We start from the raw sequence: 15,662 nt of genomic DNA, 5'->3' as shown, positions 1-15,662 counted from the left end.
TCAGCCCGTCTCTGCAGAACGGCGACGATGGCAAATCGCAAATTACTGATTAGTTAAACCTTGCTCGCTGCGGCCTTGGTGCAAAAAATATCTGCGGTTCTAGCTATCAGCGATAGCTATAGAAATTTGATGAATGGATCAATATGAGCCGAACCGTTGCATCATACCACCATCATTAACATCCTCATCATCATCGTCGTCGTCGTCGTCGGATATTTCGTGATGACCGTGTTAGAAACAGCAGTGTGCAACCCATAGAAGAGTGCAACCACCGAAGCGGAGATTGTGGTGGATTCCGGTGTCCCGATTTTCACCGGAAACTGAAAGGTTCACGTGTTCGTGCAGCCACGAGCCGCAATTTTTTGTGTAACACTCTTGCTTTATTGAATACTTGCGTTAGGAATTGCCCTCCGCTTTCCTTCTCTCTTTCGCTTTCCGCTCTCTCTCTCTTTCTCTCTCTCTCTCTCTCTCTCTCTCTCTCTCTCTCTCTCTCACACACACACACACATACACATACGGATACCATTCATATGTATATACCCACCAAGAATTTCCATTTCTTTTCTATCTTTTCAGTCCCTTCTCTCCCAATCCTTAATTCCTATCAAACTTATATCGAGCGTGGATTCGATGCGAAATGAACGTAGCGGCATCATCTTCTCCATCGTCACGCAAGCAAAAACGCCTTGGCCCCGCACCTATCGCTTCAATGGAAGACACTACAGCTGAAGAGAAAGAAAAGGTTTGTAGCTTATTAGGATAGCAATCCTAATTCCCTGACCACACAAACGGAGGAGAAACCCTTATGCAAGGATTCGCGCCCGCATGTGGCTTGTTACGTCATGGCTTGAGTCATTTGTACGAAGAGCTTTTTTGTTGCCTTATCGCCAGCTTCAATGAGAAATTTTCTCGTGAACAATTAACGATTGTTATTTCAAACTCTCTCGACGTAATGCTGGCATGCTAATGTTTAATTTGAAACACTTGGCGAGTTTGTGCAACAAGATATGGAAGTTACCGTTGCATCCCCAAGTTCTCTAACCTTACTGACACTATATTGCACTTGCTAGTGAAGTCAAACAAGGTGGTTTCCAGTAAAATTCATATGGGCATAGAGCATTTAGTTTTATTTTCCATCTTCTTTGAAGAACATACATCTAACAAGTCGGACATTCAGGTAATTCGAATAAACACAAAAAATCTGCTGGTTATTGCCTTAAGTTGATCCTGATTTAACTAAGGAAGTATTTTGATTCTACATGATTTTTGGCATAAAAAATTCCCAGCGGGTTTTCATTCACAATCGGATCCCGATGTCGTGATGTCCTGATTGCTGCTTTTCTGCCCCTGGCGAGCTGGTTTCGTTCTGCTTTCTCTCGTAGGTACTATTATCTCCTACTTCTTCTTTTGCTCTGATTTTCCCTTGCTCTCGCTCACCGTATTGTTCCTTTAGCTATACTTTTGTTCTCCACGTTGAATGTTCTCCGGGGCGCTCTCTATTTATAACACTTATGTATTTCCCGGCATGCTGACTTTTCACATCGGTGTTTACGCACCGGAAGTAGTTTCGGTGCGCTCCATAATCACAGGTTTTCCATCAACCGGTTGCCACTCGCTGTGCAATTCCACACATGCCGAAATATTCTATTGGTTTCTGTTCTGTAGACTAATGGAAGACATTTTTGACTAAGCTACAGCAGTAGCAAATCCTTCGTGTATTATTCTTGAGAGTGTTAAGTCTTGCTTTAAACTGATGTTATCGCAACATTTAAATTTCAGCTGTACCAACCCTTTACTGAATGTTTGTTACATGTTTCGGGGTTTATGAGGCATTTCCTCGCGAGGTAAAAAAGTCTATAAGCCCTTAACGGGCAGGCATGACCAAAGATGGTCGTTACGCCAAGAAGAAGAGGCATTTCCCCTACTTGATACTTTTTCAAGAGCTTCCTTTTGATACAGGCTTGGGATCCGATTTGTTTCACAATTATCAAGAAATAGTATCACCTGATTAGCTTAAACGTTCCATTCAATACGCAATATTTTAATCTTGAAATGATGACTAAGAAATGTGGAGTTTACACAATCCTGGTGATCTTCTTTTTCGGTACAGATGGAGCATCAAACCAATCACAGCTTACACCGCTGGTCGCAGGAAAAGTCGTCCATTGACTCGAACCGTGGCTCGCCAACAAAAACCTCCGATGGACCCACAGCACTGACGCCGGCAACGCCACGTATCGATATCAGCCGAGCCTCCTCGCACTCGTCCCATCACGACAGCCGGGATAGCAGCCCCGAAAATGTGTTTGACCAGGTAACATTACTGTCCCACATGCGGTGCAATCATCTCATCGATCGACAGACTTCCAGCAAATTGAAACTGTTTCGTCTTGTGTGTATGTGTGTTTTTTTTTTTATCCGTTTCATTCAAATGCACCTGGTGGTTGGATCCCATGCAGGTCGGCACGGGAACACTACAGGATGCCGGAGTCTTAGGCTTTCGGGAGGAGGACACTCTGGATCTGCGGAATTCAACTGAGGAGCTTCAATTCATGGAGCCTGAAAAAGGCAACCGAGAGAAAGAGAAACCGAATACACAGGTTAGTCAGCTAATAGTCAGCACTAGAATCCAAATAGCGGTTATTTTAACCGTAACGCAGTTTTCGATTTTAATATCTCGAACACGGCTGAATATTTATTCAAAAACAACAAGACTTTTTTTTAAATCCAAAGCTACATCTTCAAGTTCAGATTTTTACTTTTCGACCAGTTCTGAGAACTAAGTTGACAACCTCTGGAAATGCGTGTTTTGAGCGGTCATTTTTACCGCTCTTTTCAACACGCTCAAACTTAGCTATTTTAGAAGATTTTTAAAATCTGTAAACGACTACTTTTTAGTATATTTGTTGACTATCTTTTGCAGTTCCAGTTCGGTAGTGCATCAGAGCGAATCGTTAGCAGTGCACGGGGTTCCTGAAATAGTTAGCGGAAAAGTAAGGTTATCTTACGTGGTGACGCCGAGCTGGAGCTCAAGTCAGACAAATCCTAGCTGCCGCACATCTCGTCCTGTTTGAGTCAATCAAACGGACCACGAGTTTTTGTGTCCTGATTAACGGAAGGAATTATCCCTCCCGTGGACGGCGGGTGGACATATGGCTATTATAGCCGGTCCTAAAGGACGAGCCCCTTCATAGGAGTTCGGCCAGAGTCGGTACGCCTCTGATTACGAGTAAGGGAACAAATTGTTCGACTTAGCGTAGGAGGATATACCCCGACTCGCATATCGAAAGAAGAAGAAGAAGACTATCTTTTGGCATTTTTTGTGTTTTGATGCACCTCGTCATCATCCACCAGCTGGTGTATAGCTAAAAGCTGTAGCTATAGCTTCCCAGCGAAATTGAGTTTTTTCAGTTTTTAGTTTTTTCAAAAAGTATTAAATAAACTCAGAAAAAAGAGTTCGCTGGAAAGCTCACGTACGGAATAGCGGAACAACGAGCACTGGACGGTAACAACGTATAGAAATTCAAAAATCCACACCTTCAAGATCAATTTGTGGCGTTGTTTGTTAACATAAACAAATTAAGTTTTTATAGGTGGCTTAATTTATTAACTTTCTAGAACACACTTTTTTTTAAATTGACTAAATTAATTTTATATTTTAAGTTTTGAGAACATAATAGTTGAAAAGCATTCAAATACGGTTCGATTCGATCTTTTTTGCTTTACACCGTGCTAGCAGAATGGTGAAGAAATGCATCAAAAAGGAAAAACTCCAGAAAATAGAAAACATGTATACTACAAGAGCATGACGGCGTGGATTCGAATCCCATCCGAGACCGGACCCTCCCCTGTACGAGAGGACTGACTATTCACGTACAACAGGGAAAACAAGTCTCGTAAGCCCTTAACGGGCAGGCATGACCAAGAGGTCGTTACGCCAAAAACAAGAAAAAAAAGAAAAAAAAAATACTAAAAGTAGCCATTTACAGATTACACAAATCTTAGAGTTAGACGTGTTAAAAAGACCGCGAAAAAGCATTCCAGTAAGATTAAAAGCAATGTATTCTAGTGTTAAACAGGAGAGTCCGAGACATGAGTGAAGCTATGTTGGTTAGAATATGGCCCATGGCTATTTGACACCGTTACAGAAAGAGAGCACCCATACGCTAATGTGAAGAATTTTAAAACCTGGGAATCAAACGGAATGTTTATATAAAATCAGTGACACTCGCGTAAGCTTTGAACGTATCCCGGTTGACAAAAATTCAAATTTTTTGCAGCTGTCATGTAGTACCAGCAAGTTTTTCCATGGCAGATTGCTGGGACTCTTGCTGGAACTACATAGTACCAGCAACAATGTCAATTTCTGTCAACCGGGATGTTTATGGCTGTCAAGAAACGCACTTGATCAATGTCAAAAAGATAGATATGCACGTGAAACGGTCATAAAACGGCCTCGTAACTTTATCTAATCGTACCGTAACAAGAGCTGGAAAGCCAAGCTATCGCAGCATCTTCACGGCACGCTAGAAGAGTTTGTGTCTCTTCAAATGAAATTTATTTATCCTGTAGCATTTTCAAGATGTTCAAGGTGACAGGTTATGGTCGTTCTGTTCCAAGAAAAATCCAGATATCGATGAAAAATTCCACGGTTTCAACATACCTCACGTCATGGTTTGTGGGAGAGATATGCAAACGCGGTTTACTGCCCATACTCGCATATGAGTCCCATTTGCAAAATCACCATTTTGAGAAAATAACGATTGAACATTTTTACATTAGAAATTGTTTTGCTGTTATTAGTGATACAAAATACATGATTGGTTAATCACAACTATTGTATTGTAACATAAACATTTCGCTGAGAATGACATTTTATATAAAATACACGTTTTTAATATTAAAATGGTAAAAATAAACTAGATGGGACACGATATGCGGGTACTTTCGAAGGCGAAAGCAAAAGTACTCGCATATCAGTCCCATCTTATAGCATACTTTGTTTACCTTGCTCGTCAAAACGTCGATGTTCGGGATTTCATTCCATACGGATATTTGCAATTTAACAGTGTATAATTCGTTAAAACCACTTGAATTACAACCATTTGTTGATTATTTTAATTGCTTTATATTACAAAATTGTTGAAGTTTCAATAACTAGGACTTTTCTTTAATTTAAGCAAAGTAATCATATATGGGACTGTTATGCGGGTACTTTCAATATGGGACGCAGTCAATTGGGTATTTTTTTCACATTAGCATGCACTAAATGGCCACTTTGAGATTTTTTTTGGAAAATATATTGAAAATGAACATTAGTCATGGGGCTAACTCAAAAGTGATGAAAAGTCAAATGGGACTGATATGCGAGTATGGGCAGTTTATCTTCATACAAAAATCGCTTGTCCTCATCGAGAAAAGTGGTAATATCAATGCATATTGTTATATTACGGAGTTTTGCTAAATTTTGTGCAAAAATTTGATAAAAATTTAAAGAAAATGTACGGAAGGATTGATAACTTGCTTAAACAGCACGAAGCTCCTTAGCCAAGAATGAATGACCTTCCACTCCATCACATCTGAGTTAATGAATGAATTTAAGATAACGACCAAAATATGTACACTTACACTCAGTTTCATACCGAAATCCTTCGAATCCATTTATCAATGAAATTGGAAAACGTTTGAAGCTGTTAAAAAAATAGTGGCGGAGTGGTTTCAAAAGATATGCTGGGATTTGTCCCGAGGACTCATTTACTTTTTGAACTGATTTTGCATAGCAAATTTTGTTGTAATTGTTTTTCCTGTTTCCATCTATCCTGTTGTACGACGTGTGTGTCGGTGGTTACGTTTAAGCATTTTCAATAATGTCAAAATAGAATAGATTTTTTAAAGTACTGTGATAGTTGTCTTGATCGATTACAAAATACAAAAGTAATAAATACATGAAAACAAAGGGTTAATAGATAAAGTTGTTAAAGAATGTTGATCTATTTCAAGTGTTAACGACTAAAATACTTGCTGACATACCTAACTACCCAGCGGCCAAGCCGTAACTGACTCGCTTAACTAAAAATTAATTAATCTAATTTTAATATCAATGTTTATCAATTAGTAGGAATCGCAAAAGCTGTTAAATCGAGCTATTATGTTTTTATGGAAAAAAATAGTTTTTCCAGGAAATATCGCATAAGTCTGGAATAAAATTTGGTATCGCTAATGTACTGTTATTGTTCTACCATAGATCATGTACGGGTCATCACCCTCGCAACGGTACTCTCCGATCATCTGGAAGCTAGATGATCAAGTGACAGCCATAAACCAGCAGCACCATCATCATCAGCAGCAGCAGCATCAGCAGCAGCAAGTACAGCAACAGCAGCACCACCAGCAACAACTGCACAATCGCAAAGATTCGGCGAGTTCCGAGGTAGTAGCGTTCCTATCGATCTCTGGCCGAACGAGCCGGCTCTCCAGTGTCGGTAGTCAGGGATCAGCCAATAGCAAACTATCGGCCACATCAGCCATGTCAGGAATTTCTCGCTCACCCTCGCCCCACAAGATGCTACTCGAGACTTCCTTCTGCGGAGTGAAGCCACTGCTCTCCTACCCCGAAGGCAGCATCGTTGGTGGTAGCCTGGAGCCTTCAACCGAGAAGATGCTCGAGCAAGTGATACTATCCCGCAAGAAGGACCCCACGGAGGCGGTCCTAGCAGAAGGGGTGCAATTGCAGCCATCAGTGGCAGGCGGCTGCCGTGTACTATCGCCGAACATTCCTCGGCAGCCACCTCCTGGAGGCGGGGGAAACAAAGAGGGACTCATCCAACAAGAAGATCCCAACAACGGTGGTGGCCATATGCGGCGTAAGTCTGACTGTGGGACCGGCACGGCCACTAACCTCGATATACAGCAGCTTAAAGTAAGTCAAACTAGCCGCAGCGTCGGCAACAAACGTAACATTCCGCCGCGGGATTTGAAGAACTCGATCGTTGGTGTGATGCCGAGTGGCACTGAGTACATCCGGATCAAGCTCAAACCGGACCACTGCTACACGGACAACGGCATTGCAGACAACGAGCGCATCGTGGAACTTTCGAAGGAGAACGGTGGCCAGGAGCTCCTCGGGGCCAACGACCCCCAGCGCACACGTACCTCGAGCATCACACGCTCTGGATCGCCCGCAAATGTAAGTTTTTCGCGAATGAATTCATTCTTTTCGCTTTTTAGATCTAGAATTGACTGTGGAATACACTTTGACAAACCCACTAACCTTCAGCAGCACCAGCAGCAGCATCAGTCGCGGAAGAAGCGGACCTCGACCACTTCAAACGATTCGGGTGCGGGCGGGCAGCAGATTGACCATCACAGCATTTCAGCCAACTCGACACCCTCGAAGCAGAAGCTCGTGCTGAAGATGTTCAAATCGAAACGGGACCCAAAATCGAAGTCACCTTCCCCAATGGGTTCGGCTGCGGATGGTATTGGTGGTGGTGGTGGTGGGGATCAATACACAACAAGCAATATAGGGGCGGCACGATCACCTGGCACCACCGGGCTACGGTACTACGATGCACCGCTCGATGGGCAAAGCATACACATTCCCTTGCACACGCCCCCGGAAGAACGGAGGTTGGGTTCTTTCCGGAGTGCAATAGGAGTTTCCTCATCGACCCACCCAGACTCGGAATCTGGTTCAGCACCGACAGCACCAATGTCAGTATCTGCTTCGGCCACCCCAACCGGACAAAGTAGCCATCAGCAAAAGTACATCAAGAACAGCAACAGCAGCGCTCCTAAACAACAACGCATTGCCAATATGACGGTCACGATACACGACCGTCCGAAACCGATGCCACCGCTCAAATGCTATCGGATTGACAATCCCGACGGCAGCATCATTATACCACTGAAATCGCCAGTGGAAGACAAGGAAGCCAACAGTCACAACTGGGAGAACGTGATAGGCGAGCTGTCGCAGCGCATCGAAAAGCAGGTCAGTGAGGACCGCGACGAGGAGGTCGGGATGGTAATGGTCGGGAAGTCCCAGACCTCCAAGAGTGCCCCCAACAACCGAAGGCCAGTATCTCTGCTGTACAATGAAATCGAATCTTCTTCCGGTTGCCCCGATGAGCATCCGGGAGCTCCGAGGCCATCTGCGCCGCCTCCACCTCCGCCTCCACCACCACCTCCAACCGCGACAGCCAGCAAGCGTACTGGGAAAAAGGCTACTACTACCACGACGGCGGAACTGCACCAAGTATCTCCGGGAAGCAGTATCTTGCGGCAAAAGCAGCAGAGCGTGTTTCAAACGCGCGTCGGGTCCGGTAGTAATGATGAACAAATATTCAGCACCCCGTTGAAAGATTACACCAAAGATCAGCACCGGAAAAGCTCGAGTTCCGAGAGTTCCCAGCACCAAAAGCTGGCTGGTGGTTGTGGTGGTGACGTGGCAAAGAGGAAACCATTTGCTGGTAATTGTAGTGACCATCCAAGCGACCTAGTGACCGCTGATAGTGTAACAACATCATCATCTTCACCTCAACAGGTCATGATGGCGCAAGGAGCGATGTTGATCAAGGAGCTTCATGAGCACCAAAAGCAGTATCAGCAACGACAACAACAGCAACAGCAAAAACAACAACAGCAACAGCAACAGCAGCAGCAGCAGCAACAGCAGCAGCAGCAACAGCATAGCGACACCGCTACCACCGGCACTGCTGCTGCCGCTCTAGGCTCACGTAGTAGTAGTCCGGCCGAATGTGCCAGTAGTGACGTTAAACATCACCACCACCAGTACCAACAGCATCAGCACCATTACCAAAACCATCGCCCGAAGCATCACAAGCATCATCATGAGCATAAATCATCGTCGATCGATCGACCCTCGTCCGTTACGCCCGTCGAGGACGACTGCGGCTTGTCGTCGGAGAGCGAAAAGGACTCGGAAGTGGATTCCGCCTCAACGACGACGACGGCGGCGGCGGCAGCAGCAACAAGAGCTGCCGCAGATCGACACGCGATGCGGCCAAACATGCTGGCTATCGAGGACCACGAGAGTGCTGGACTCGTGTTTCAGGAGTCGTTCGATGACGAGCTACCCTACATACCGACTACGTTGCCGGAGGAAAAACCGATGGGCGTGAAGCTCGTCCCAGTGAAGGAGCGCTCACAAATCGACATGAAAACTTATCCGCTGGAACGACCCCGTTCAACGACGCCGATCCATCCGGGTGCGCTCGAGAAATACTGCGATCGGTCAGCCAATCAACAATCAGCGGTTACCCGTGGCGGTTACACCTCGCGAGGTAGTGTCGGTGAGCGGACTTCTTCTTCACAGCTTCCCGATCGGACCACACCGGGTGCTGGTGGGGAAAAGCTCCGCATTAGCCTACCGTCCAAGAAGCCGGCTCTGGAACACAGCACTGGCTCTGGAACAGGGGTACGAATGTTCGAGCACCGCTCTTCGCTTGGGGCAATCACGATGACTACGACGACAGCGAGTGGAAGTAGTTCTGCGTCCGGCGGTGCCAATTCTAACACCGGTACAAGTTCACGCATGGGCAGACAGTACCGCTCGACATCCACGACTACGACCTCGACTTTGATTACGACCGCTTCCAAAAACCGCGCAATAGGACAGGATGATACACCTACACCGCCACCACTGCCACCGCGAAAAGCGTCCACATCTTCGGTGTTGGCCACTCCGCCCGGACATAAGTGGATCGATGTCGAGGCCATACCCGAGATGCGAAAAGCACCGAAACGTATTACAGCAATCCCGCAGAAGCAACCGCAGCCGCAGTCGCACCATATGCGCCTCGATTCCACCTCTGAAATGTCGGCCGCATCCCTCGATCGGCAGGATACGGGGCCTGACGGGCAGCCGTACAACTACGTCAATCCGGAAGATTGCCAGTGCGAATGCCACGAGCATGAGCGCACCGCTGCTAGCACGAGCACTACCCTCAGCGGTTTGGAGCGCGACGATATGGGGACCTTATCCGCCGAACTGGCCGATGACTGTCGACCACTGCTCCGATCATCGTCCTCGTCGTCTACAGCGGCGGCACCCTCCAGCACGCCAGTATCCGGGAACGATCGCCAAACCGATCACCATCCGATCGGCAGGATAGATCCAGATAGCGTTGGGTAGGTGGACTAATTACCCCTCCGAGCGGCGAGCAGCGAGCGTCCTGCAGTATTTCATCCCTCTCTTTTTGCTGTTCTTCTTTTTATATTTCTTAGATTTGCATCCGTTAACGACCTATAAGAGTGTGTATAAACTTTCGCTGCTAATTAAACTGACCAAGGGAAGGTAAGCTCCGCTTGCCGAGAAGCTCTTCAATACTGTTCGGAGCTGACGTATGAGCAAAAAAGAAAAGAAAACAGTATTTACTAAGCTACACAGTGCTTGCTTTCAAAGTCATTGCATCATTTAACAAAACGATTCTAACAATAAACACAATGCCATACATAGACATTTCCTATATGCGTGCTACTCGGGCAATAAGAGGCAACATCTTTCAACTAACTAGCATGTAGTGGACAGCGTACACAAAAGCCACAAAATTAAAAGAAATAAAATTTAGTATTTTGCAATTACAGTTACTCTTATAAAAACGTATATAACGAACAAGCAGAAATGGAAGCGTCGTCTCAAGCCAAATGCCCTCGGTAAAATATTTGTACTCACGTATCCTCACCACAAGCAAACGGTGTACTCCGTGACAAACCAAGCACAGGCAAAACGTTGTCTCGAAGCAGATTGGCAATGTTGCAAGTACGATTATAGTTAATAGGATAAAATAATAGCTGAGGTAAGCCCTGAAAAGCAAACTAGCCATCCCACTCGGTGGAATTTTCTTTCCTAGTTAGTTTCTCGAATGTCTTGGACCTGGAAAGTTTAGAATATTAAAGATGATGAATAATGTGGTTGCAAAGGAAACGCAAACAAAAGTCGAACTAAAGCGAAGTAGATGAAAATAACCTCCCTTTGAAAAATGTGATCCTCGCGTGCGTAAAGTGTGGGATCGTTAAACTTTGGATCGATGTCTCGATCTGATCACCCCATACACCAACCGAACCATTCTTCGTCCATCACACAACCAGGCAAATGCCATCGCTCGTTCTCTTCTAAACACTTGTGTTGTATTTGTATCGTTGCAAAGATATATATCGTTAAATAAAGGTAATAAAGAAACCCTTTAAAGATCAGTTCAGCAAAGTGTCGTACGCCTCAAAGTGTGCCCCTTAATTGATGTTTTTTTTCGCTCTAGATTTCAGAACCAGTTCAACATTTGCACACATTCTAGTGAAATTATCTATATCCGTACTATCCTTTAGTAGACACGGGATGCAAAGTGTAAATGAGTACAGTATTGACAATAAACCGCTCGGGGACGTACGTCGAAATTTTCAACAAAAAGAAATGCGCTATGGAGTTGCAAGATAGTATTGAAAGCGATAGCAAAATGGCAGAATGTGTCTAAATGTGTCGTACTTTCTGATATTCGTGAATACACTACAAAGGAAATTCATTGGTTAGCTTCCTCGTGTAAAGATCCACAGAGTTTTGGTATGCCCATACCGGATTCCATTTTGAACGATGTACAGTTACTCCCAAAAGTGAAGATACCGGGATATGATTTTCCTTATCCCTTATGCATGCTTCCCTCTAACGGAATCCTTTGTCGATGGGCCTGTTTGTTTCTTTACATTGATCCCCGATAAATAATGCCTATGCTGACGATATCTTAGTAGTGAGTATTTCCTCTTGCAAAATAGAGCGAGTCAGAGCAGCAATACCTTTTACATCTGCTCTGGTATCAGGCTAAATTTAGTTGTACTAGGACATTGGACCGTGCACCGAATCTGTTGAGTTATCGATTACAGCTTCAACAATCTGGTTTTCTATAGTTATCTAGTAGACGGTGATGAAGATGCATCAAGGAATATTGTTGGTCTGTCGTATGTCTTCTGTAGTCTGTTAGTCTCGTTAGTCTGTAGTCTGTGGTCTGTTTCTGAACGTGGAATAAACGAGGATTGAAGTAAGAAAGTACATAACCTACAGAACCTACATGGCTGCACAGTGTTCTCGAACAACATCCGAGAAGCAGCGGATCACAACTGGAATATGGTGATCACACAGTTTTGCAGCCTTTTACGATGGATAGCGTAAGCTGAAACGCGTTGATCGCTTTTGTAAACTCCGTTATCCCGTCTTGAAACCGGAATATGACATCTTGCAATCCTTCATCGCGTTTGTCACCTTCATTAATGATTCTATACACTCGAATATGATATCCTTAAACTTCATTATCGCCCTGTCAGATTGCAGGCCGGTTTGTTTTGGGTTTCATAGATGCAAATTGTGTACACATACATATATAGTCAATCATTCGAAAAAGACGTTACTGTTCACAAATTGTATCCACGCTGTGAATCAATTATTTTAAACGATTGAACGGTTCTATTGAATATCTGTTATGGAAATGGTATATTGTGGTATACAAAAATCATAGGAGGGCCCATAGAAACGGAAATGTAAGATTTGTTCTTACCAATCTAATAAGCTTAGATGTGCTGCGGTGAAGGTAATTGCAAGTGAGAATTTCAGATTCCGTGATAAACAAGCTCAGTGAAGGAGAAACAGGATTAATTTGCACACTGAGGAATAGTGAATTGGCCTTTTATTCCCCATTGAAACTGGAAAAGAAGTGTTAGAAAAGAATGACGCGTTGGAGGCACTGGTCCTGCTGGGTGCATATGTGAAAACAAGCCTGGTGTCAGCTCAAGACGATGAACAGCAACTTTCACTGCAACGACGGCATTTGATGAAATCAACAAGCAACGAACAAACCTACCGCTTTCAGAATGAGCCGTCATTGTTCGAGTCTAAGAAAGCTTTCGTCCGCTGGAGCTACCGGATGATCACGGATGTAGAGCCAGTCCCAGGTGCTGACGGGGCACGGCTTTTTCCGCCAGTATCTCGCAGCCAAAACCTGCTCCATAGCACGGAGGCCTGGGATCGACTGGAGGAGGCAGCAAGAATCATCTGTTCCGAGCTCCAGCGGCTCTGGACCACCGAGAGGGAAGCCATCGCGAAGCGGCAGACGGCAGCGGCCAGGCGGCGAGCAACAGAACAAGCAGCGGTACGGGCAGCGGCCCAAGATAGAGCGAGAACGAGCAGGTTCGGTCGTGACCCCACGCTACGGGCTAGGATCCAGGCCATGGACCCGGACACGCGGTTGGCCTTCCGGCGTAGAGCAAGGCAGCTTTTGGACAGCATCAGGCGACTCCGACGACGCCAACAGCGGATGCCAACCGGGGTTTACGCGAGCTCTAGACGACGCCGAGAGAAGCCTGCGAGAGGCGAGACGCCTCCACAGAAATAAGTATAGGGGCTAGATAAGTAGAACCACGGCTCGATAGCCAGACGCCCGCCCCCACGTAGCACTACCGTGTAGGTGTATGCTGTGTGGGGACACCAAAGGGCAAGAGCAGGGACTAGGGCGTTTATTTTGAGAACGTCTAAGAGTCCCCCCCATCTAGTCTAAGAAACCTATTTATATTTTGTTCATTTTTGTGGTGAGCTATGTATAAATTCCTAAAACCCACGCTAAAATGTTGCATACCATGCAAATAATCAGGCAGGGCCTAGATTTAAAACATTTTCATACACAGTTCAAAACATTTTCAGAGGATCAGTTTATCTCAAACCACTGAAAAGCATTATTACATTGTTGTATTGTTTCTTTGGCATGCAATTGAAAGTACACGTTTGAGGTTTGCTATTTCGACCAAACTATAGTTTTTATTATATTCTGCAAGGATGCAAAGGATGATTTGATAAATCACTGATCATTTACAGGAACTAGTTGCATATCACATTTACATTTAAATTTAAAGGCTACATAAGAACATCTCGATAATGTAAAAGTTTCGATATGCGAGTTTGGCATAAACGTGAGCCAACACTTCTTTTCCAGTTTCAATGGGGAATAAAAGGCCAATTCACTACTCCTCAGTGGGCAAATTAATCCTGTTTCTCCTTTGCTGAGCTTGTTTATCACGGAATCTGAAATTCTCACTTGCAATTACCTTCACCGCAGCACATCTAAGCTTATTAGATTGGTAAGAACCAGTGGCGTCTCGTGAGAAAATGAGATGGCTGTGCACCTTCAACAAAAGTAATACCTACTTAGGTAAACCATATAAAGTGGTCCAAAACGCCACGACACACGACGACGAGTTTGGTCAGGATGTTAAGTGAAAGAATAGTTTGAGGAACCGTGAATGGTCTATTTAGTTCTGCAATCATTAATTGCTACTTTAGGTAGATGAAAAACGAGTTTAACAGCTCATCTACGATGTTCTGCTCAGTGTCGATGCACAAATTGACTGGTAATTTCACGCTAAATACAACAATTGCATGAAAAATTGTTCGAATGAAAGTGTGTGCACCATCAGTATTGCCCAGTCCAACGTGCCTGCTTAGACATTTTTTAATTAGCTTTAAGTTGTTGACTATATTTGCGTGTTTGTTTCCTCGATTTTATTTCAAAGTTTTACTTTTTTCAAAATTTACTTGACGAACGTCAATATCTACTCGATAAATATATCCGCCGTTAGTCAATATATATGAATCAAATTCTTATTTGGCAAGCCAGACTCTCCCAGAGCCCGCCCTGAGTACAATTTAATGTGCACAGGAAAGGCACCTATACATTGGACTACTACTTGTTAGTAGTTCATCCCGTCTGTTCTCCATGTTAGGAGCGGCTCGAACCAGCGTCTGTTCCCCATGTTAGGGGCGGGTGTACACCCTGTCCTGGCATCCTACGGGACGTAAAACAGCTAGGATGCGTTGTTCCACCGACGAGATAGGAGGCGGAGGGAGAGGCCTTGCAAGCCACCCTCTGTATCATTGCAACGAAAAGTTACCATAATGAAGAACCGATTTGGACCAATCATGCAAGACCTAAGCGACGGAAAAAGGACTACGATTGGAAACTCGGTACATGGAACTGCAGGTCTCTTACCTCACCCGGGAGTGGAAGAATACTCGCAGAGGAAGTGAGAGCCCGCGGCTTCGAAATAGTAGCACTTCAAGAGGTTCGCTGGAAAGGAGTCTCGGTGCGCCCCTACCGTAGCGATTGCATGATCTACCAGAGTGGTGGAGACAAGCACGAGCTCGGTACGGCGTTCCTTGTTATGGGTGCCATGAGGAAGCGTGTGATCGGATGGTGGCCGATCAACGACAGGATGTGCAGGTTGAGGATACGCGGACGCTTTTTTAACCTGAGCATTATTAATGTGCACAGCCCGCACCTTGGGAGCAGCGATGACGACAAAGACGCGTTTTATACGCAGCTCGAGAGGGAGTACGACCGCTGCCCACAACATGATGTGAAGATCGTCATCGGAGATCTAAACGCTCAGGTCGGGCGAGAGGAGGCCTATAAACCTACGATTGGAAGCTTTAGTGCCCACCAGCTAACCAACGATAACGGCCTCCGGCTCATAAATTTCGCATCCTCAAGGCACATGAACATCCGTAGCACCTTCTTCCAGCACAAACCTCGTTTCAGCTACACCTGGAGATCACCACAGCAGACATATTCCCAAATAGACCACGTTCTCATAGACGGAAGGCACTT

The 15,662-nt window shown here is 45.0% G+C and overlaps 1 protein-coding gene across 1 annotated transcript; it reads left to right on the top strand.

Moving 5' to 3' along the window:
* The first annotated feature begins 637 nt into the window (after positions 1–637).
* On the top strand, positions 638–10,273 carry LOC131293651 (nucleolar protein dao-5). Its single transcript, XM_058321726.1, has 6 exons — positions 638–742; positions 2,111–2,314; positions 2,460–2,600; positions 6,245–6,307; positions 6,344–10,152; positions 10,249–10,273. Exons 1-6 carry the CDS (start codon positions 638–640, stop codon positions 10,271–10,273), a joined length of 4,347 nt encoding a protein of 1,448 aa, XP_058177709.1.
* Positions 10,274–15,662: the final 5,389 nt, after the last annotated feature.

Source organism: Anopheles ziemanni, chromosome 2 (genome assembly GCF_943734765.1).
Source record: "Anopheles ziemanni chromosome 2, idAnoZiCoDA_A2_x.2, whole genome shotgun sequence".
Lineage (NCBI taxonomy): Eukaryota > Metazoa > Arthropoda > Insecta > Diptera > Culicidae > Anopheles > Anopheles ziemanni.
Note: the sequence above shows the minus strand (reverse complement) of the source record. Positions and strands in the feature narration are given on the sequence as shown.

Bases quoted from the DNA above. Each gene is read 5' to 3' on its own strand.
- LOC131293651 (XM_058321726.1), top strand. From the start codon at position 638: ATGAACGTAGCGGCATCATCTTCTCCATCGTCACGCAAGCAAAAACGC. The intron at 2,315-2,459 runs GTAACATTACTG...GATCCCATGCAG, and splicing joins CCGAAAATGTGTTTGACCAG to GTCGGCACGGGAACACTACA. The intron at 10,153-10,248 runs GTAGGTGGACTA...TATATTTCTTAG, and splicing joins ATAGATCCAGATAGCGTTGG to ATTTGCATCCGTTAACGACC.